The following is a 21,903-nucleotide window of genomic DNA, read 5'->3' on the forward strand; positions in this document are numbered from 1 at the left end:
AGTATTCCAGTGTTGTTAGACATGATGACAGTTTCATTACCTTTCAACACTAGGCCTTTGAATAACTATGGGCCCTGATGTCTCCGTGGTTCATGACCAAGGTCTTTGGTTTCTAAGGATCACTTGAATGACAGAGAAACTGGCTAATGTCACTACAGTAATGTACAATTTCTCTAAATCATTTACTTGCTGCTGCCGTGCAGGAAGCTCTTTTCAACCACAGCTGTTGTCTAACTTAAATAACACTTCAGAGCCACCACTCTTGATTTATCCTAGTGGTTTACAAAATTGGCATATTCCAAAAAATTTTTTTGCAGTGGACTTGTATGCTCTTGAGAGTGGTTTTTAGATGTTCTGAGTGTGTTTGAAGTTTTGAGTACATCACCGTTACCTAAGCTGCTCAGAAAGCACTTTTCAGCATGTCACTTCTTTCCTTCTCCCACTGAGTAGTAGAATTGCAATGTCACTTTTTTACCAGCAGGTCATATAACATCCATATCAAAAGCTATCCTTATAACACATCAGTTGTAACAAACCTCTCAAAGCCAGGAAGTTCCTAGTTGAGGGCTCAAAATTTTAAACAAAGTCCAAGTTGGTATGCTTATTTATGGTTATTTTAATCCTCCCGTTCTGCAGGGGTGAGGAGGGATTGAAGCAAAATCCGTTTCTGAGTTCAGTACAAAAGACCATCTCATATTTGTAGCTTTCTGCTGAAATGTCAAGATCATCCAGGTGTTTAAATCTCTCCTCATTAACCCTCACTGAATATGCTGTTTACATTTGCTGCCTGGAGTTCTTTCCTAGAGCCTCTTCAGTCCAGCTTCTGTCTGTTGCACTCCACTGAAAGCACTCTCGCCAAAGTCTTTAATGTTCTCTTCCTAGCCAAAGCTCAGAATCTGTATCCCATCCTCATCCTCCTCAGCCTATGGGCCACCTCTGACATTGTTGGCCATGCACTGCTTCTTGAAATCTTGTACTCCCTTGGCTTCCATGACTCTGTTCTCTCCTGGGTCTCCTCCTTCCTCCACAATGGCTTCTTCAACATGTCCTTTGGAGGATCCTTCCTTTCCTCCCTCCAGTTGTCTGTGGAGTTTCCACAGAACTCCGTCCTTGGTCCCCTTCTCTTCTCCCTCTACACCTTATCTCAGAGTAGCCTCATCTGCAAACATCAATTAAACTACTAGCTGTCTGCTGATTTGAAGATCTACTTCTCTCCTTCTTGTCATACTGTCACGACCATGAGTGCCTACCTCAGGAAAGTCTGTCCAAAACAGGGCAAACACCCCAAACTGGTGGTGTGTTTTATAATTAGATTTCACCAGACCAGTAACAAATGTGAACCCCTGGACCACTATAACAGTCTTACCATGGAGTCACGAACAGTCCCCTAGATTCTCCAGTCTATCTTGCCACCCAAATAAGCTGGACTTAGTGAAAAATGGTCACTTACACCAAAAATCACACCACATTCCGGTTGCTTCCAGTCCCAAGAGACCAGTCACTTACCCCAGAGCAACTGGTACTCTAGATCCTACACCAAAGACAGCGCCTGTAGCCAGTCCTGTAATAAACTATCTAAAGGAAAAAGGAATGAATTATTTACAGGTTAAAACAAGCAACCATAGTAACTCATTGGTGTGTCTGTCTAAATCCTAAGAGTGTCAGAGTTGTTGTGATCTGTCTAGTCAAAGTGTCTTTCAGGGCAGCCCCTGGGGATCTCTGGCTTCAGTTTTGAGTCTCTGGACCTTCAGAGTTCAAACAGCCAAAAAGATGTGGTTTCTTCTTGTCATGATGATGGGCCAAGTTCACATGCAGGTCTCCTCTTCATGGGTGACGGGAGGGAGAAGGGGAGAAGCAATCAACAAAGTCCACAATGGTTTGTCTGGTATCCATGGGCCCTCTTTTGTTGGGCAGGAGATAACACCACCTATGGCAAACTAGTATTTCACACTGGGTAATGTTTCTCTCCAGACTGGGGCGGGTGCTGGCTTTACAGTTTCAGACCAAACACTTCAATATCTCCTTATAACATGGGATCTAGACATTATAAATGAGATTAACACATGCAGCAACTTACAAGCATTTCATAGAGTCTAAACACTAAATCAGGGTGGGCAAACTACAGCCCGTGGGTTGAGCCGCTGGGTTGGGGGCAGCAAAACGCGGCTCGGCCCCGCTCCGTCGCTCCAGCCAGGGCGCTGGATCAGGGGCCGCAAAATGCGACTCCCGGAAGCCGTGGCATGGCCCCACTCCGGCTCCTGCGTGCTCCAATGGGAGCTGCAGAGGCGGTGCCTGCGGATGGGGCAGCGTGCAGAGCTGCCTGGCCGCACCTCTGCGTAGGAGCCAGAGAAGGGACATGTCGCTGCTTCCAGGGGCTGCTTGAGGTAAGCGCTGCTTGGAGCCTGCCCCCCTGAGCTTCTCCCCAACCCCCTGCCCCAGCCCTGATCCCCCTCCCACTCTCCAAACCCCTTGATCCCAGCCCGGAGCACCCTCCTGCACCCCAAACCTCTCATCACCAGACCCTGCACCCCCTCCTGCACCCCAACCCCAGTTTTGTGAGCCTTCATGGCCTGCCATACAACTTCTATTCCCCAATGTGGCCCTCGGGCCAAAAAGTGTGCCCACCCCTGCACTAAATACATTCTTATAAGACTAATACCTATTTTGAGCAAAACTAACATCCAGGTGACCTGGTCTGGTGTCCAGCTAGGAGGCTGTCAGTTCTTAGCTAATGCCTGCAGCCTGGGCTGGAGCCGGCACCTGGCCTGCCAGCAGCATACTTCTGTCCAGGTGAAAATTAGCAATCCGAAAATTAGCAACCTGGCTAAAACTGCTTTTAAACTCCCCTCCTCCCCCCCGTCCCCTCCACACGCCTCCCCATTACCTCCCTCCACCATCACTGGACACACCACCATCCCACCACTCAGGCCTGTACTGAGTGTCATCTTGGACTTAGACCTCTCTCTAGAACAGCGGTCCCCCTTACCTCGTCCGTGCCCCAGCAGGGCCGTGCCTCCGGGGGAGGGGGGGGGACATGGATGGGATAAGGAGGCTGGGGCTGTGAGCAGGGTCACAGCTGGGGACCAAGGCTGGGGGCAGGGAACGAGGTCCGTGGCCAGGTGTGGTTCCGCTCCCAGCCTCCGCCCCAGAACGGAGCTAGGGTGGGGATGGGGGCAGGAATGGAGCAGAGCTGGTGGAGAGGTTGGGTGGCATTCCCTCCCCTACCCCCTGTGGGGGCTGGCCTGGGCCCCACTGTGCCCACTGTGCGCCCCCCCCCCCCCCCCCCGGAAGTTCCTCCATGCCAGTTTTGGGACCTCTGCTCTAGGACCTCACATCCAGGCTATATCAAAGTCTTGCACATTCTTTGTGAATAACATCTCTAACATCCTACCTCTCCTTTCCATCCACACAGCTGAGACCCTCTCATCCCAGCTCCTGCAGCATCTTTTCTCTGGCCTGGCCAAATGCAGGCTTGCCCCCCTCATATCCATTCAGAATGCTGCTGCAGAGATCCTCCCTCCACTGGCTGCCTCTTCTGTCCTATGAAACATACTTGTCTTCACTTTCAAGGCCCTTCATGGCCTATCCCCACCCAACCGATCACTTCTCACTCAGTATTGAAAGGTTGATCGTGTCTTCCAATCAGCCCATGATGCCAGCCTCCGTTGCCTGCTTGTTACATTGTCAAACACTTCTCTGCTTTTTCCCAGACTTCCCCACGTGCATGGGAGGAGCTTCCTGTAAACGGTCTCAAAACTGCCTCCTATTCCTCCTCCAAACCCTCCTTTGCTGTCATGCCTCCAAAACACTTGACGACAGTCCCGCTGCTGATGTGCTGAGGCCACTGCCTGCCATGCTGACCAGTATTGTCCCATTATTTCCCTGTTGTTTGGTCTGTGTCCAGCTGTTGAGCTCTCTGGGGCAGAGATTTGTTTGTTCTGTTTGTCCAGCACCTAGCACGATGGGGGCCTGGTCCATGAGGGGGGTACCTAGGAGCTACAACGATACCAATAATCTTCCCCACAACCCCAAGCTAATACTCAGTTACCAGACTGTCTCTTCAGGGCGGTATTGCTGCAGCGCTGCGTGTGTCAGTCATGGGTCTCTGTAACAACTGTGCCTCCAGCAGAAACACAGTACGTCTCTGAAACGTAAGGATCTAAGTGTAACCGGGATAGGAGTGTTCGGCTGTTTTAAAAAGTCAGTCTGGCACTTAAATCCGAGACTGCATGTGCTGTATTTACTCTTGCAGCATTTGCGTAGGGATTGTTGAATTTTAATCTTCCCTCCCCTACTGACTCACTGTGTGGTCTTTGGCAAGTCACTTATCCGCCGAGCCGTGGGTTCCCCGTACCTCTGAGGAATGTTCTGGATTAATGTCTATCTGGAATGTGTAATATCAAGTTCAGGGCCACGTGTCTCAGTCAGGAGCCTTGCAAGGTGCAGCAGGCTGTGCTCTTCAGAGGAAGGGTGACTTCTGGTTGAGGCACTGGCCTGGGAGATCAGAGTTCTGTTCCCTGCTCTGCCACAGACTTTCCGTGCAATCTTGGACAAATTACTTCGGCCACGTCTGCATGCAAGCCGTGGTCTGCAGACGTTATGTCGGCATACAGCCACCAACGTTTGTAGTGCACTCAGGCGCATGCCTGCTTGCATCGACGCTGTGCCTGTGCACCATGAGTGCGGGTGTCGATATGAGGCAGGTATCCCAGTGTGCCCCATGCTGCCGTTCAGCACAGTGCCTCTTGGGACACTCTCACGATATGTTGTGGGGTAGAAGTAACTGGCCCTGAGGTCTCTGGGAACTACGGGTCAAGTTCCCAGCATGCAACAGTCTCCATCTCATAACGCCATCCATATCGCATCATTTTCACGCCTTTAAAAAAAAAAATCCCCTGGATCCATGCAGCACTTTTCAGTGTCTGCTGTCTCAGATAGAAGCATGGAGCCCACAAAGCTCTGCGCTAGTCTCATGAATGTGGCAAGCACAGGATGCACGATTCGCCTGTGTTTGCAGACTTGCAGGATGTACTGGAATAACAGGGACAAAACTGTTTCTTCGAGGACAGTTTGATGGACATAGGGAAAGAACAATTCGAGGGTGGTGGTATTCATGGAGCAGAGCTCCACTTCTGGGCCCAAGAAACAAGCACTGATTGGTGAGATTGCATCGTAATGTGGTTGCAGAACTTTCGCATGTGGAAGACCACATTCCTGGATCTGTGTGCCGAGCAAACCCCAGCCCTCCAGCGCGTGGACACCAGAATGAGTTGCACTAATCGTTGAGAAGCAAGTAGCGGTCACACTCTGAAAGCTTACACAGCTGTATTGCTATCTATCAGGGGAAATGATTTTGAAGCTGGAAAATCCACAGTGGGGGCTGTTAATTGTCTCCTGCTCTGCAGAATTGTGACTCTCTGTGGTGTGCAGGATATAGTGGATGCATTCTCAGCAATGAGATTTCCAAACTGCGGTGGGGCACAAGCCCACGTTGCCCAAAAGGCTACTTTTCAATGGTTCGGCAAGTGTTGGAGGATGACTGGAGATGCTTCACTCTTGTCAATGGGGGCTGGTCAGGGAAGGTGTGTGACAGGTGCATCTTTAAGAACACAGGATTGTTCAGAAAGCTGCAGCAGGGGTATTCGTTCCCAACTGGCGGATTGCGACTGGTGATATGGAAATGCCAATAGTAATTCTGGGCAACCCAGCCTACCCCTGGATGCTCTAGCTCATGAAGTCGTACTCTAGTTACCTTGACAGCACCAAGGGAAGCTTCAGCTAGCGGCTCAGCAGGTGCAGCGTGACCGTTGAATGTACTTTTGGTAGATTGAAATGACACTGGTGATGTTTACTCACTAGATTGGATCTCAGTGAGGAAAATATCCCAGTGGTTATAGCCACCTACTATCTGTGAGGCAAGGGGGGCAAAGCTGCTCTCAGGGTGGAGGGCGGGAGTGGAGCAACTGGCTGCTGGTGGAGCTGTGCGGCTGAGGAAGGCTTTGAGAGAGCAGTGTAACGGGCAGCCACAGGGCCGTTCGAAGCCGGAGAGCTCGGGGTGCTGCTCAGAATTGTGTAGTGTTTGCTCCACATTGATAAATATGGCTGGTATTTTCCTGAAGCAATTAATTATGTGGTGCTTGGTATGCGTTTACAAGTACTGTTTGCTTTGGCTACTGCTGTGCATTCTGCAATATTTGTTGTGAACTAATAAAGATAATTTGATTCTCCAAAGCGAAACTTGATTGTGTTGAAAAAACACTGCCGAAAATCAATGTGCAAACCCCCCACAGGCAATATTATACACATTTTTAACACAACAAGGTGAAAAATCTGAAGGAGAAAGGAAGTAAATATATGTCCCTTTGAGCACACAGGCGTAGTCCATCGTGGCTACACGTGCACTAACCCACGAGAACCACAGTTGGTGTATGTCGATCTGTAGCTTTCCTTGCTGTCCCTCGGTGTGGAGTAGTGGGGGTACAGATACACCCTGTTGTGCTGCAGGATATGTTTAGGGACATGAGGTGGAGCAGCCGTGGAGTTCTCCGAGGACTGCAAAGATGGAGAATCTGGAATTTTTGGATCTGTAGGTCAAACAAGGTCTGCAGCATTTGTTTGACCCATTATTTCCTGGTGCATTTCCCTCTTGTGCTGTGGGGGCTCCTGGGCCTTTTTCCTGTCCCCTTTCTCTGTGCTGTTAGTCCTGTTTGCCCTCCATGCCCCCTCTGTTCATGGTCCGATGTAGCACTGGCTTTATGGGATCTTGGGGAACATGTTCTTCCTCATCGGGGTCAGGGATCTGCAAGTTGCAGAGGGGGCAGCCCTGAAGGCCACCACTCCAGAAGCTGCTGATAAAACCCGAGGTGTACTGTTGGTTTTCCAATCACAATGGAAAAGAGGGAGTTTCAGAACTCCTTTCCCTTATTGCCATGAGCACCCTGCAGACGTGCTTATTGAACACCTCAGCACAGCTCTCTAACCCCGGCCGTGATGGGCATGGCCCAGTGTGGGGGGAAGTGGGGATTTTCTGCTGCGTGAATCTATAAGATTTTGGTGCCTATTCCATGGGTATGAGCACAGGGCAATGGCAGTGAGTGCGGGCACTCTTTTCCGCGGGCGGTGTGCCTGAGAGTCACAAAGGCACAGAGAATACGTCTGCTCCCAGTGTCCCGAAGCCACCTGGGCCCATATGCCGCTGGCCTGTTTACTGCAATGGTGCCAGCCAAACTGATTGCAGAGTATCTCCATGAATGTGTCATTGAGCTCTCTAGGTGGGTACAAGGGACATCCCTGTGTACATAAACAGAGTGCTCTGCATCCCTCCCTTCCCCCACTGCCTAACCCAACAGGGAGATGAAAGATGCCAGCTCTCCCTCTGTTTGCTGTACTGCTACCTCTTCTCACACGAGGAACACAAGGAACAGTCCATACCTTTGTCTGGTTAACTTGGGGACAGGCGGGGCATCATTTTGACGTTTAAACGTTGTAAGGAGAAATGCATGCACACACCTGAGTTCCCTTTCCCTTCATCAGGCTCACTCGCCTGGCAAGACTGGGGCAGAGTCTCAAGCAGGTCCTGGTTCGTGGCATGGCTAGAGTCCCCCACCACATCTTCCAACCCCTTCTTCCTCCTCTCTGTTCACAGCTAGGGTCTTTGTCCCAGGCTCCTCTGAGGGATCCACGGTGGTCTGTAGGGTGCTGGTGCGGTCTTCACCAAGTATGGTTTGCAGCTTCTTGTACAAGCAGCAGGTCTATGGCGAAGCCCTAGATCAATTGTTGCACTCCCTGGTCTCGTGAGATCCCTGGCAAAATTCCTTCCCTTTCACATGGCACTGCTGCTGATCCCTGTCATACCTTTTTGCCTGCATCCCCCCTACAGTCTGTTCAGAGATGTCCACGTTTCTACAGCTGGTCCGTAGCTGTGTGTGCACAGCCTCTTCTTCCTATTGGCTCAGGAGATCAGTATTTCCTGTCTGCAGCAGGCAGAAGTGCATCTACTGCATGGAGCCGGCATGGTCGGCTGGGCAGTTGTACACAGTAAGGGTGAGTTGCTAGGTTTGATCACCAGGTGAGTAATCAGGAAGAGGTGTTAAAACTCCCAGTTTGTTTTTGAAATACGTGGGGGTGGGTGACCTTCAGGTTTCTGTGACCCCGGGGCATTTTAAAATTGTGACCAGAGCAATCCCAGTCCCAGGGAATGAGGCATTGTGGGACAGCTGCTAGAGGACTCATTCAGTTTCTACTTTCACACAGTGTTGATCTCAGTATGTCAAGCCTGGCTCTATGCCATTTGGGGAGGTGGTTTTAGTTCAGTGCTGTAATAGGGCACTTCCATTGGCCAGAGACAAATTTGGGTATAGTCACATGCACATATGTTGTCACAAGAAGACTTATGTCAGCCTGTGTAGTGGAGATATGGCCATACTCAAGCCTAGGTTCTTCGTCTCACAAATGGGGATATTTCCCTCCCTCATAGTGGTGCTGTGACGTACTCAGATGCTACAAAGAATACTAAACAAATCCTAAATAAAATCCGAAGGGAGCTCATCCATCTGTGTAGATCAGTACCTCCCCAGTGAAGCATTAGTAGTGCCAGGAGCACAACACCCCTGTCTTTTTGGCGAGATGCAAAACCGAGATTCTGATCACTTTGCTTCATTACAGATTCCATGGCACTCTTGAGGTGTTAACCCCAATGTCTCAGCCAAATTCCAACTCTGGTAATTACATTCTGCCTCCTTAAATTTCCTTCACAGTTTCAGTTAGACATGGTAGTGTTCACTTCCTGCTCTAATGATGATTGTGGTATTGCTGGGTGGTGGTAAACAGCTACAGGGAATCATCACAAAGGTGTTGGTGTTTCAGTTGTGGATGAAGTGACAGGGCGGGTGTCTGTGTGTCCTGTGTAGTGCTGAGTGTATCGGTGCTAATTGTACTCGGAGGCCATCTTCTCCCCCAAACTGGATACATTGCAAGCCATTTTGTGTCATGAGAATTGCCTGTATTTGTTTCAAGTTTCCCTTTTTGGCATTACTCTTAAATAAAAATGTATTGCTAACGAATCTTTCCTTCTGATGCCTTGTACTGAACAGGCAAGTTAGGTTCTTGTCTAATCCCCAGATGTTTAATGCCGCTAGGGCTTCCTGTTTCTAAGAGGTGCTGTGCTGGGTTTGTCACCGGGACATGTAGCAAGGCTGGGGCTCTTGTCTGAGACGAGCCCCAAAGACTCCCGTTCCCCTTCCCCTCCGCTGCCCTGTGCTCCCCATGTGCTGTGCTGCACCCTTGGCAGGTAGCTGGCATGTGGAAAATGAAGTGGTCTGGCTGAGAAGGACTCACCAGCTTTGCTGTCAGCCTAGCAGAAGGGTAGAGTAGGCAGTGTTGGAATGTCTGCTGCTGGGGGAGGGGTCGGGTTTCTTACATTGGTGAGGGGCAGAGGACATCCCCTCAAAGAGTTAATGATCCCAAAGACTGTTGAACTAGTAGAGCACTATGTGTCTGTCTTTGGCAAATGATGACAGATTTGTGCTTGCAGTCACATTCTCAATCTTTAGATTGCTCTGCTTTTCTCTAATTATCCATCTTTGACTTTTAGATGGCTTTCGAAAGGTTGTCCACATTGAGCAGGGTGGTTTGGTGAAGCCAGAGAAGGACGATACTGAATTTCAACATCCGTACTTCATCCGAGGCCAGGAGCAGCTCCTGGAGAATATCAAGAGGAAAGTAACCAGCGTAAGTGTACATAACCGATATTCCAGGCCAGCCTGTGGGTGAACCACTGTGAAACTAAGGAGGTTACTGTCTCTTCTTTAGTCAGCAAAGCAGCCGCATGCTCTGGGTATAAAGGGGATTCTGGCACTGTCGTTTTCATTCTCTGCCAAGTGGGTTTTCTAGTTGACTCCTGCATCACATTTCATTGAGTCACAAGCTGCAGTGCCAATCGGCCAATCAGTGTGTGGTAGATAGTTAGTGTGCCAATTTCTCTAATTGCTCTCTTAGCATCTGGCTTGATTATGATACTGCTTGGGATACCCTGGAGACAACTGGGAATTTGGCCTGTAACATGGAAGCCAAATTCACTTTGACTTGGCAAATAGGGAGCCAGCTTCACCTCCAGATTTATCTCCTTTTCTTTTAAAGTACTGCCTATGTAGGTTTGGCCTAATGGAGGTTATGGCAAACTTTCCTCTCCCAGAGGGAGATGTCAGAGAGCTGTAGAACAGGAAGGAGCAACACAGTCATTGGCTGAACTGCAGTCTTCACTTGGACCGTTACATAAGAACGGCCATACTGGGTCAGACCAAAGGTCCATCTAGCCCAGTATACTGTCTGCCAACAGTGGCCAGTGCCAGGCGCCCCAGAGGGAATGAACAGAACAGGGAATCAAGTGATCCATCCCCTGTCACCCATTCCCAGCTTCTGGCAGACAGAGGCTGGGGACACCATCCCTGCCCATCCTGGCTAATAGCCGTTAATGGACCTATCCTGCATGAACTTATCTAGTTCTTTTTTTGAACCCTGTTATAGTCTTGGCCTTCACAACATCCTCTGGAAAAGAGTTCCACAATTTGACTGTGCGTTGTGAGGAAAAAATACTTCCTTTTGTTTGCTTTAAACCTGCTGCCTACTAATTTCATTTGGTGACCCCTAGTTCCTGAGTTATGACAAGTAAATAACACGTCCTTATTTACCTTCTCAACATCAGTCATGATTTTCTAGACCTCTATCATAACCCCCCTTAGTTGTCTCTTTTCCAAGCTGAAAAATCCCAGTCTTATTAACCACTCCTCATATGGCAGCCGTTCCATACCACTAATCATTTTTGTTGTTCTTTTCTGAACCTTTTCCAATTCCAATGCATCTTTTTTGAGATGGGGCGACCACATCCACACACAGTATTCAAGATGTGGGCGTACCATGGATTTATATAGAGGCAATATATTTTCTGTCTGGTTCTCTATCCCTTTCCTAATGGTTCTTAATATTCTGTTTGCTTTTTTAACTGCCCCTGCACATTGAGTGGATGTTTTCAGAGAACTATCCACAGTGACTCCAAGATGTTTCTTGAGTGGTAACAGCTAATTTAGACCCCATCATTTTATATGTAGAGTTGGGATTATGTTTTCCATTGTGCATTACTTTGCATTTATCAACATTGAATTTCATCTGCCATTTTGTCGCCCAATCACCCAGTTTTGTGAGACCCCTTTGTAGCTCTTCGCAGTCTGCCTGGGACTTAACTACCTTGAGTAGTTTTGTATCATCTGCAAATTTTGCCACCTCACTGTTTACCCCTTTTTCCAGATCGTTTATGAATCTGTTGAATAGGACTGGGCCCAGTACAGAAAAAAAAAAAAAATCAGTTATAAGGCCTTGGAAGATGAAACTCCATATGTTTATCCTTAATATGATGGTTCTGGTAGTAATGGGAGCAGCAGGAAACACAGGTGTTTAAGATAACGTTCTAGGTGTGTTAAACTTGTTAACCTCCACAGGGAGTCCCAAATACTAATTGCTCCACTTTTCCTTTAAACTGGGGTAAACCCACACTCCAAAACACAGCTCACAACTGCCTTCATTTTTAATAGCGGTATGGCCAGGCTAGGGTAGGGATCTCCACACGCAGTACTCAGTTCTGAGCTGAGCAGACCCAACCTCCTCCCACAGTGGAACATTGCATGCTGGGATGTGGGTTCTGCACAGGTCAAATCTGTATTCAAGATAAAGGCAACCATGGCTTGAACTGGACTTGTGGGCTGCACTTTGGCAGCCCCTGTGCTGCCAGGTATAAAATCGTATTGCTGCCTCATTGGTGGATTTGAGGAATCCTATTCAGAAACTAAAAGATCTAAGGACACTTCAAGTCCTGCCTTTTGTGTTTGCTACTTAGCTGTCTTGTTGGGAGTGGATTTAGTTCTGTCTCAGTAAAAAAGCATTTTATAGAAGCATTTTGATATTTTAGGTGCCAAACATTTCTCATGAACTATTTGGCTACTCCATTAGCTTTGAAATGTGGGTGGAAGATGCAGCCAGCCAGGTTTTCAGTTATCCTTTTCCAAAAACCCTTCCAGGCAACCCAGCGATGGCAGCACACTGTGCTGCATGATGAAGAACCAGTGCGCTCTGCAATAACTTTAGGTGCCACTTTCGCTGAGCAGCGTTTAGTACCTCCACACTGCTGCACGGTCCGCAAAGGATATACCACGTTGTGAGGTGCAGATCCCAAAGGGCCTGCTAGCCAGTAAAGGTGGGAGGGAGCTGCTGTCTGAACAGGTGAAATGTGTTAACCCCTGTAATTGCTGGCAGGTTCATAGAACTCTCACGTGTTAAGGCCTTTGTGAAACGTACCAGGATGCCATTCCTAGTGAGGTGAAACAGGCCCTTCAGAAGCTTCCCGTCAGCCCTTTAAGCACTGGCTAAGGGAATGATGAGGCCAGCTGACTCTGACGGCTGCTCAGGAAGCACTGGAAGAGGCTCCCCATCCTGCTTCCACGTCTGTGCTCTCATCTTGCCCTTTCCTGGTACTGAAGAGTGAGCTCTGTCTGATCCTTTTTTCCACTGGTCTTGTAAACAGCTGCTGCGTTGCTTCTTTCAGAATGTTCAGACTTAGTAAAATTAGACCTCAGAACAGTGTCCTCTGCTAAACATAATGTGCTTGATTGCAGAGAGCAGTAATTGTCTAGTATTCATCTTCAGTAAGACCCCAGCGGGAAATGTGCTGTCTTGGAGCTTGTCTACACGGCCACTTTACAGTGCTCCAACTTTCTCACTCGGGTGTGAAAAAACACCCCCCTGAGTGCTCCCAAGTCTCAGCGCTGTAAAGTGCCAGTGTAGATAGTGCACCAGTGCTGGGAGCTATTCCCCTCATGAAGGTGGGTTTTTTTTTTATAGTGCTGGGAGAGCTCTCTTCCGCAACTACACAGCCATGTTAAAGCGCTGCCGCGGCAGTGCTTTAACGTTGCTAGTGAAGACATGCCCTTAATCTTCCTAGCCTCTGAGCTCCATGTCTTGTTGAGGCTGGTCTTTGCTTCATTGTTAGTTTGAGGTATAACTCAAACTATGCCTCTAACCCAGGGGTCTCAAACGCAAATGACCATGAGGGCCACATGAGGACTAGTACATTGGCCCGAGGGCCGCATTACTGACACCTCCCTCCCGCTGCCCTCGGCCCCGCCCCCACTCCACCCCTTCCATGAGGCCCCGCCCCTGCCCGGCCTCTTCCTACCCCTTCCCTGCCCCCATTCCAACCCCTTCCCCGAAATCCCCACCCCAACTCTGCCCCCTCCCTGCCCCCAGGGGGTGCAGGAAGGGTGTATGGCGGGGGCTCAGGGCAGGGAGTTGGGGTGTGGGGTGCAGGAGGGGTGAGGGGTGTGGCAGGGGTGCAGGGTGCGGCAGGGGGCTCAGGGCAGTGGGTTGGGGTGCAAGAGGAGTGTGGGCTGCCGCAGGGGGCTCAGGGCAGTGGGTTGGGGTGCAAGAGGAGTGCGGGGTGTGGCAGGGGGTCAGGGTGCAGGGTGTGGCAGGGGGTCAGGGTGCAGGGTGCGGCGGGGGTCAGGGTGCAAGAGGAGTGCGGGGTGCGGCATGGGGCTCGGCAGTGGGTTGGGATGCAGGAGGGGTGAGGGGTGAGGCAGGGGGTTCAGGTTAGGGGGTTGGGGTGCAGGAGGGGTGCAGCATGGGGCTCAGGGCAGTGGGTTGGGGTGCGGGGTGAGGCAGGGGGTTCAGGTCGGGGTGCAGGAGGGGTGCAGCATGGGGCTCATGGCAGGGGGTTCGGCTGCAGGAGAGGTTCGGGGGGCAGGATCTGGCCCAGCGCGTACCGGGGGCAGGGCAGGCTCAGCTCCCTCCCTGCCTGCCCTGCCCCTGCGCTGCTCCAGGAAGAGGCTGGAACGTGGGGAAGGGGGGGCGGAGGGGCTGTGTGGTTGCTGTTGCTTCAGGCACCGCCCCCAGCAGCTCCCATTAGCCGCAGTTCCCCGTTCCCGGCCAATGGGAGCTGCTGGGGGCACTGCCTGAAGCAACAGCAACACCCCCCCCCCTCTGCCCTCCCCCCCTTCCCCACATTCCAGTCTCTTCCCGGAGCGGCGCAGGGCAGGGCAGGCGGGCAGGGAGCCTGCCGTGCCCCCGGTGCAGGTCTAGCCGGAGCCGCTCTAGGGCCAGGTCTACACTACCGCGGTAGTTCGACGGCTGGCAATTGAAGTTCCTGGTTCGATTTATCGCGTCTGGTCTGGACACGATAAATCGATCCCGGAAGCGCTCGCCGTCGACTGCGGTACACCAGCTCGGCGAGAGGAGTACCGCGGAGTCGACGGGGAGCCTGCCTGCCGCGTGTGGACCGCGTCTGAACCGCGGTAAGTTCGAACTAAGGTATGTCGACTTCAGCTACGTTATTCACGTAGCTGAAGTTGCGTACCTTAGTTCGAATTTGGGGGTTAGTGTAGACCAGGCCTAGGTAAACACTGAGGGAGGGCGGGGGGGCTGCGAGGGGCTCGCGGGCCGCAGAAAATAACCCCGCGGGCCGCGTGTTTGAGACCCCTGCTCTAACCCATCTCCCGTCCATCCACAAACACATCTCTAGCTTGTATTAAGTGGTGCTTTAAGCTTGAGCTAGCTGGCCCATCCCAAGGTGAAGATGTGTGCTGAAGTTTGTGCTGCTGATCCTTGAGTTACTAAAGTGATCGGGATGCAGTAGTTTGTTACTCCCAGGGGCTAATCTAATCACACTGTGTAGCTGGAGTGTTTTGCAGAGTGGTCACTTTCACTCTGCCCTCACTCCAGTGGGCTAGCTTGTTAGTACACTTGAGTTAACTGTTGCAGTGAAGAGACACCCTTAGAATGTCTTACTTTCAAATTAAGGAGCTGTTGGTGCAATGGAAGACTGTACCCTTAATCAGAAAGTCAGTACAAAGCTGACAGCTGTTGTGCAAGGTTCCAGTGCAGCCTGAGAGTTTGCATTTCTGACCCAAAAGGATTCTGCTCCTTCAGGGAAGGGTCTGCAAATGACAGCCTTGTAGAAAAGTTATATAATAGGTGGCTGATCTGCGCCTGTCTGATTCGTTATACAATTAGACCGGTGAGTGGGTGAGGATGGGGAAGGAGGCTAGTTAATCTGCATTTCCATCTTTGATGCTTAGAGAACAATTTTATAGGGTGAAACCTCACTGTCCTCTTCCTTTCTGTCTCCAGGTCTCCAGTATAAAGAATGAGGATATAAAGGTTCGTCAAGACAATGTAACCAAGTTACTGACTGATGTCCAGATGATGAAAGGAAAGCAAGAGAGCATGGATTCCAAGCTGATAGCGATGAAACAGTACGTATATGGGGAGGGCAGGAGATGTGGAATAATGTGCTTAATCTGACTTCCCTCTGAAAGTATTGTGTTCAAGACCTCCTCTGGGCCGAGTCTAACTGCTTTGCATTGCTCTCTGCTCTCTTATATTTGCCAGAATCCCAGTGGTCTCAGGAGTGTAACCTGTGCTTTAAGAGGCTCTCTCTCCAGGGAAAGGAGGAGCTGGGGTTTGGGAGAGCTTCTGAACACCACTAAATCCTCTTAAAGACCTTGGTATCATAGTGACCAACCCTGCAATCCTAGACCGAGTAAGGCTGTACTAATTTCCCTCTGGAATCCAGAATGGCCTTAGATGTCAGCTGGAGGGGCAGCTAAGAACAGTGATATGTCTCCCTCCTAGATGGTGTCACAACCAGATGTCTGATTCTCTGCGTGGGGCTGGGTTCTGTCTCTTGATTCTCTTCCATCAAAATGTGGATGTTCTGTTCTCCATGTTCTTACACCAAGCCCATCACCTTGGTGTTCAAGTGACGGAATAATTCCTACCCCTTTGTGCTAAAATTGCTGTCTTCTTCGAGCCCATATTACATGTACAATTTAAATCTCCATTTTGTTGCCAGCAACCCAATACTTTTCCTTTTGGTTGGGAGCATAGGGCATGTGATCTTGTCTAGTCACCATTAACACTCTTTGGTGAGTCAACCTTTGGGGGTCATCACAGAGCACTGTTGATCACCCCTTTACTGAGACCAAGCCTGTCTCCCATCCCACACAGATCAGATCAGAATTCAGAGGTCTGTGACCTATGCACATTGGGGTCTGAAATCCATGCAGCAGCGGCTGGTTTTCCTGCCCAATGGCAGGATTTGTTTTAAAGTTAGACACCCAATTTCCATTAATTTTAATGGGAAATGGACATTCCGATCCCTTAGGAAGATTTGCAAATCTCGGCTGGGTGGAATAAGTCACCTCCCACATGAAATTTGCCTCAAGATGAGTGATAGCAAATGTCCAAGGTTTTGCCTTTGTTTTGAAGAACCCTCCACTAGCGTTCCTAAGGACTGACCTGCTGTGGCTTACGAACTGGGGAGGATGCTGTCAAGTGCAGCTCTAGCCTTCAGCTCGCTGGCTGAACAGAGTTCTTCCTCTCCTCTCTAATAAGCAACGGTATCATGTAAAATACCCCTGCATGAGGAGGAGTATATCTGCTTTTCCTATGCTCTGGTATGTGGGGGAGCAATTGTTTCCTTTTGCCTTCAGGCAAACCAAGTGATTCGTCCAGCACCACTCTGAATGAAAAACTCTGTCCTGCAGTCAGCGTTTAAGATGACCAAGAGTTACCTTGATACAGCACATTGCAGCAAGTTTGGAGCCTGCTGGGGAGATTTTTGTTCATCAGAGAGGACGTCTTTGACATTCATCTAAAACATACAAGTTATAGCCGATGACTTGTCAGTAATGGAACCTGTGTTAAATCTGTTAGAGGATAAACCTGTGTTTCTGAGATGGGAGTTAATTTTTTATCCCGCTTTTCCTGGAAAATTAGTCAGCTGCCTAAAACGATCTCAGGCTGCTGCTTGCTCTGACGCAGACTGGGAGTTTTCAGCTTGGAAAAGAGACAACTAAGGGGGGGATATGATAGAGGTCTATAAAATCATGACTGGGGTGGAGAAAGTAAATAAGGAAGTGTTGTTTACTCCTCATAACACACGAACTAGGGGTCACCAAGTGACATGAATGGGCAGCAGGTTTAAAACAAACAAAAGGAAGTATTTCTTCACACAGTCAACCTGTAGAACTCCTTGTCAGAGGATGTTGTGAATGCCAAGACCATAACAGGGTTCAGAAAAGAACTAGATAAGCTCCTGGAGGATGGGCAGGGATGGTGTCCCTAGCCTCTGTTTGCCAGAAGCTGGGAATGGGTGACGGGATGGATCACTTGATGATTCTGTTTATTCCCTCTGGGGCACCTGGCATTGGCCACTGTCGGTAGACAGATACTGGGCTAGATGGACCTTTGGTCTGACCCAGTCTGGCCGTTCTTATGTTTCTGGCAGCTCTAGACCCAGCTGCTCTGTGTCACTTTGCCCAGGTAGAAAGCACTGTCCTTCCAGCACCCCTGCTGCACAGTTGATTCCTTTTTACTCTATACATAGGGAATACAGAGCTTAAGAGAGCTTGCAGCAGCCAACCTGGATCCCATTGGTCAGTCTTACAGTCCTTCATTGCTCCTAAGATGTATTTCTGTCACTCCTATTTATTCGTATGCATACTCACAGCCACTGACGACTTGCTGGTATGACAGCAACAGAAACTTAAGAAACCTGAAGAAGAGCCCAGTGTAAGCTCAAAAGCTGGTCTCTCTCACCAACAGAAGCTGGTCCAATAAAAGATATTGCCTCTTCCACCTTTTCTTAGCAATAGAAACTGGCATCTTGCTTCTTTAGAAAAGCAGCAGCCCCAATGCCATCTCTTTGGCGGATGACGGCTACAGTCCAAACAGGTAACATGTCTGTACAGTGTCTAATGTAACGGGCCCCAGTCAGATTGGGGAGTTGTAGGTGCTGCTGTAATTATAAGTAACTCTTCCATGGGGTCCAAAAAGGCACATCTAATTTGCATAAGAGTAATTTGCTGCAGAGTTCATCTTTACTAGATAGTAACAGGCCAGAGAGACCAGAGATCCCAGCATGCAGTGCTTATCTCTCTGTGGCTACTTCTTGGATCAAATGCAATGACTTAATGTCTGGGACCATACTCGTATATTAAAGATGAAGACATTCAAGTGGAATTGTAGATCTCTGTCGTCTGTACGGATACTACCCCACTACCCTGTGGGAATAGACTGAACATCATTGACTGTGACCTGAGTGCCTGTGTAAGCCACTCGATGGAGTGCATACAGCAGTGCTCTGGAGAGGAGATACTGCCCACTAGAGTTCAGAGCAGCATTGTTTCCCCTGCAAATGGGAAGAGAATTATTGACCCAGAAATACAAAATGTATGTTGTACTTTGTGTAATAAACTAGCCAGGCGCCTCTCCTAGAACTAAGTTTCAAACAAGCATTTAGGCGTTCAGTAGAGAAATGGTACAATTGCTTTGGCAGGCCGTGCTCCCTGGGGAGGAGCATGGTCCATGGCATTCAGATGAAGGCTGGCTATAGGCCACTTCTCCATGACAAGAGACTTTTGTGATGACTCTTCCAACCACCTTACCCCTGTCCAACTTCTAGATCTTCCCAGCCTCCTGCCGGTTCCCTGTCTGTGATAAATACAGCTGCTTGCCTCCGCTCTTACCTCCCTCTCTAGCACCTACTCATCCTTATACTTGGATTGCCACCCTTTCATTCTGTCTCCAGCTTCCCTTTCCTTAGCAGGGTTCTGAAGAAAATAATCTCCTCTTGCCTGTCTACACATCCCTCCCAGAGCATACTTCATGTTAACCTCGGTCCTGTGGCTGCTGATCTGCATTTGGCCTCTGAACCCAGCTCTGTTCTCATCCTAGCTGGCATCCGTGTAGCTTTTGCTATTCTTGATCTCTCTGTTTTTAATATTTTCTCCAGTCCCCTCCCCTGGTTTGAACCCTAACTCTTACCACTCCTTTTTCATTCAGGTGGTGACGTTACATCTTCTTATCTCCTCTGCTGTGGGATCTCTCCAGCCTCTGTCCTTGCTCTCCTTCTCCCTCTGTCTCTGGGATGTCTATTGCAAGCGTCACTTCTAAAACTTCATATAGAGCTTATGTACATTTTAAGATCTTTCAGTTCCAACTACTGTTCCCTTTAGTCACTACAGGGGCTGTTACAGACAACAGTCAGGTCTTTATTCAAGTGTTGGAATCTTGCCTTAGCAGGACCAGAGGATGAGCAGAGAATTGTATTGCTGTGTAGGAATAATGGGGTTTAGTCTTAGTATGCAAGTGTAAAATGTAGCTAAAATATGCAGGAGGCTGGCACCACTATGTATCTGTGGGGTGAAGGAAACCAGCCACCCGAAGAAATGAGAGCTGAAAAGATAAATGAGCAGACCAGGCATGGACTTTTCGAGCAGTTTCCAGCGTTCTGGGACATGCTGATAATGCCTCTAGATAGGCCTCCCCCATTATTATGTATGGGCCAGTCATCTCGGGCCTCCTCTTGCAAAGCTTGTAGCCACCCCTGCTGCTTCGCTTGACAGATAAGATGACCAGACCAGTGATGGCTTCCTGTTGTGATGTTACAGAAATAATCTGGAAGAACTAGTGTACATGGGAGTGGGAGAGACCATGCCTTACTCTGCAATAGTTTGGCTCATTCTGGCTAAAGCTGAGTGTGATGGGTTCCCTCCAGGGTGCCACCTGGAACTGGGGTACCAGTGAGCCCACCAGCCTGGGCTCCCTTGACACTGTATTGCTGTGACAAGCTCTCTCCAGGCTCCAGCCTGCTCTGTCACCAGCACCCATACAGGTAGGGACACACCCAGCTGCAGTTACATGCAGACACTGTGATCAGCCCTGTATGGGAAGGCTCCAGCTAGGGAACTTCCCAGCTCCTCAGGCACGCGCCCCCCTCTGGAGTGTAAACCCCAAATGATACCGTCTTGCACTGCACAGGGGACTGTACAGCGTCAGCTCATGAACTTCGCCCCCTCCCTAGATGATCCCAATAGTTCATGGTCCTTTTTGGGGAGAGGAATGTACAGCTGCTTTCTACCACAAGCTATGACCCCCCCACATACAGGTTTTAGACAAAGCAAAAACAAGTGTATTAACTTCGTGATTTTTGTGATCAGGCATAGCAAACAGCCTAAAGCAGATTACCTAGCAAATAAACAAAAACGCAAACTAAGCTTCATATACTACATAGATCGGATATGAATAACAGATCCCCACCCTAATTAAGGGATGATACCAGCAGGCTGCATGTTCTTAAGGGGCAAGCTGCACTTGCGCACAGCTTGGAATCCCCAGGTGTTCCATTCACGGGCTAAAAATCTCTTTAGCCTGGGTCCAGCACTTCCCCCAGTTCAGTCTTTGTTCCTCAGGTGTTTCCAGGAGTCTCTTTGGGTGGGGAGTCAGTGAAGAACCATGATGATGTCACTCCCCTGCCTTATGTAGCCTTTGCATATGGCGGAACCCTTTGTTTCAAAGCCTGGTTCCCAGACCAGTCTGTGGAAAAATGCTGACATCCCAAGATGGAGACCAGCACCAAGTGACCTGGTCACATGCCCCTGTAGTGTCACAGCAGCCATTACTGGGAGGCTGTTTGTAGGGTCCTCAGGAAGGCCCCCGGGTGGGAGATAAGCTTCTTCTAAGGCCTGTTGGTTTCTCTACTAGCCCTTCCCCACCCAGCTTTTCAGAATGAAAGCATCTTGTCTAGGGGGCGTTCCCCAGGTGTAAACACATTTGTAATACCGATACATAGTCACTATTCCTAACTTCAGATACAGAAACGATACATGCACACAAATAGGATAATCATATTCAGTAAATCATAATCTTTCCAATGATATCTCACATGACCCATCTTGCATAAAATACATCATTATGCCATAATCATATCATATATAAAAAAAACACTATCTCTATGAAGAATATGGGGTGCAGAACACAATGAGGTTCTCTGTGCTCTTTTCTTGTACTGATAGCGTAGACTACTTTAGAGAGTTTGCAGGGGAAAAAAAGATATTCCTGAACCCCAGTGGTGTGTGAGGAGGTATAGCCAGAATTCAAGAATCAGAGTAAAGAAGAAGTTATTGTGACCAAAAGGAAGACTGGTCAGTTTTGTGGGGAGAAGTTTCATGAAAAGTGCCCCAAAGTTCCACTGTAAAGAGAGTTCAAATTTGCTCCCTGAATTTCCCAGCAAAATTCTCTTCTTCCATGTCCCCATTGCTGGAAATAAATGTACACATGACAGCCAGCCAAAGAGTGAATTGTGTGAATTCAGCCTAAGTTAATATCAGAGGCTTGTGAAACATGCTTCCTCTAAAATGTGTGTAAATCAGCTGCTTGGCCAAATGCAAGGTCATCTGCCTAAAGACAAAGAATGTAGGCCATATTTACAGGATCCTAGGAAGCAGTGATTCTGAAAGACTTCAGCTAATTATCCATGACCTTGAACGAGTTTCTAGTGCGACACTGGCCAGAAGGACTACTGGGTATATAAACAGGGAGCTCAAGAGTAGGAGGGTGGTTTTACCTCTCTATTTGGCACTAGTGTGGCCATTCCTGGAGTACCGTGTCCAGTTCTGGTGTCTGCTTCAAGAAAGATATTGAAAAATCGGGGAGTTCAGAGAAGAGACACCCAAGTGATGAAACGATTGTAAAACATGCCTCATAGTGAGATACTCAAGGAGATCAGTCTAGTTAGCTTATCAAAGAGAAGGTGTGGCATGACTTAATGAGCCTAAATACCTACGTAGGGAAAAGTAATTTGATAAACAGCTCTTCAATTTAATGTACATAACAAGTTCCCGTAGCTGTAAGTTGAAGCTAGACAAACTAGAAATAAGGTGAAAATTTAACAGTGAGGGTAGTTAACCATTAGAACAATTCATCAAGGTCAGTAGTGGATTCTCAATCACTGGAAACTTTAAAATCAAGATTGGATGTTTTTCTAAGGCCTGGGCTACACTGGGGGGGAGGGGGGTT

The 21,903-nt window shown here is 48.9% G+C and overlaps 1 protein-coding gene across 3 annotated transcripts in view; it reads left to right on the plus strand.

The window, feature by feature from the left end:
- Positions 1–21,903, plus strand: part of HSF1 (heat shock transcription factor 1) — a 103,130-nt gene that overhangs the window by 24,134 nt on the left and 57,093 nt on the right. For 2 of the 3 annotated variants that reach the window (XM_065397823.1, XM_065397824.1), the window contains exons 3-4: positions 9,593–9,729; positions 15,172–15,296. In XM_065397823.1, the coding sequence (XP_065253895.1) occupies positions 9,593–9,729; positions 15,172–15,296 (262 nt within the window). Of the gene's footprint in view, positions 1–8,664; positions 8,721–9,592; positions 9,730–15,171; positions 15,297–21,903 lie in introns of all 3 variants that reach the window. The other variant, XM_065397825.1, reaches the window with a different exon arrangement.

Source organism: Emys orbicularis, chromosome 2 (assembly GCF_028017835.1).
Source record: "Emys orbicularis isolate rEmyOrb1 chromosome 2, rEmyOrb1.hap1, whole genome shotgun sequence".
Taxonomy (NCBI): domain Eukaryota; kingdom Metazoa; phylum Chordata; order Testudines; family Emydidae; genus Emys; species Emys orbicularis.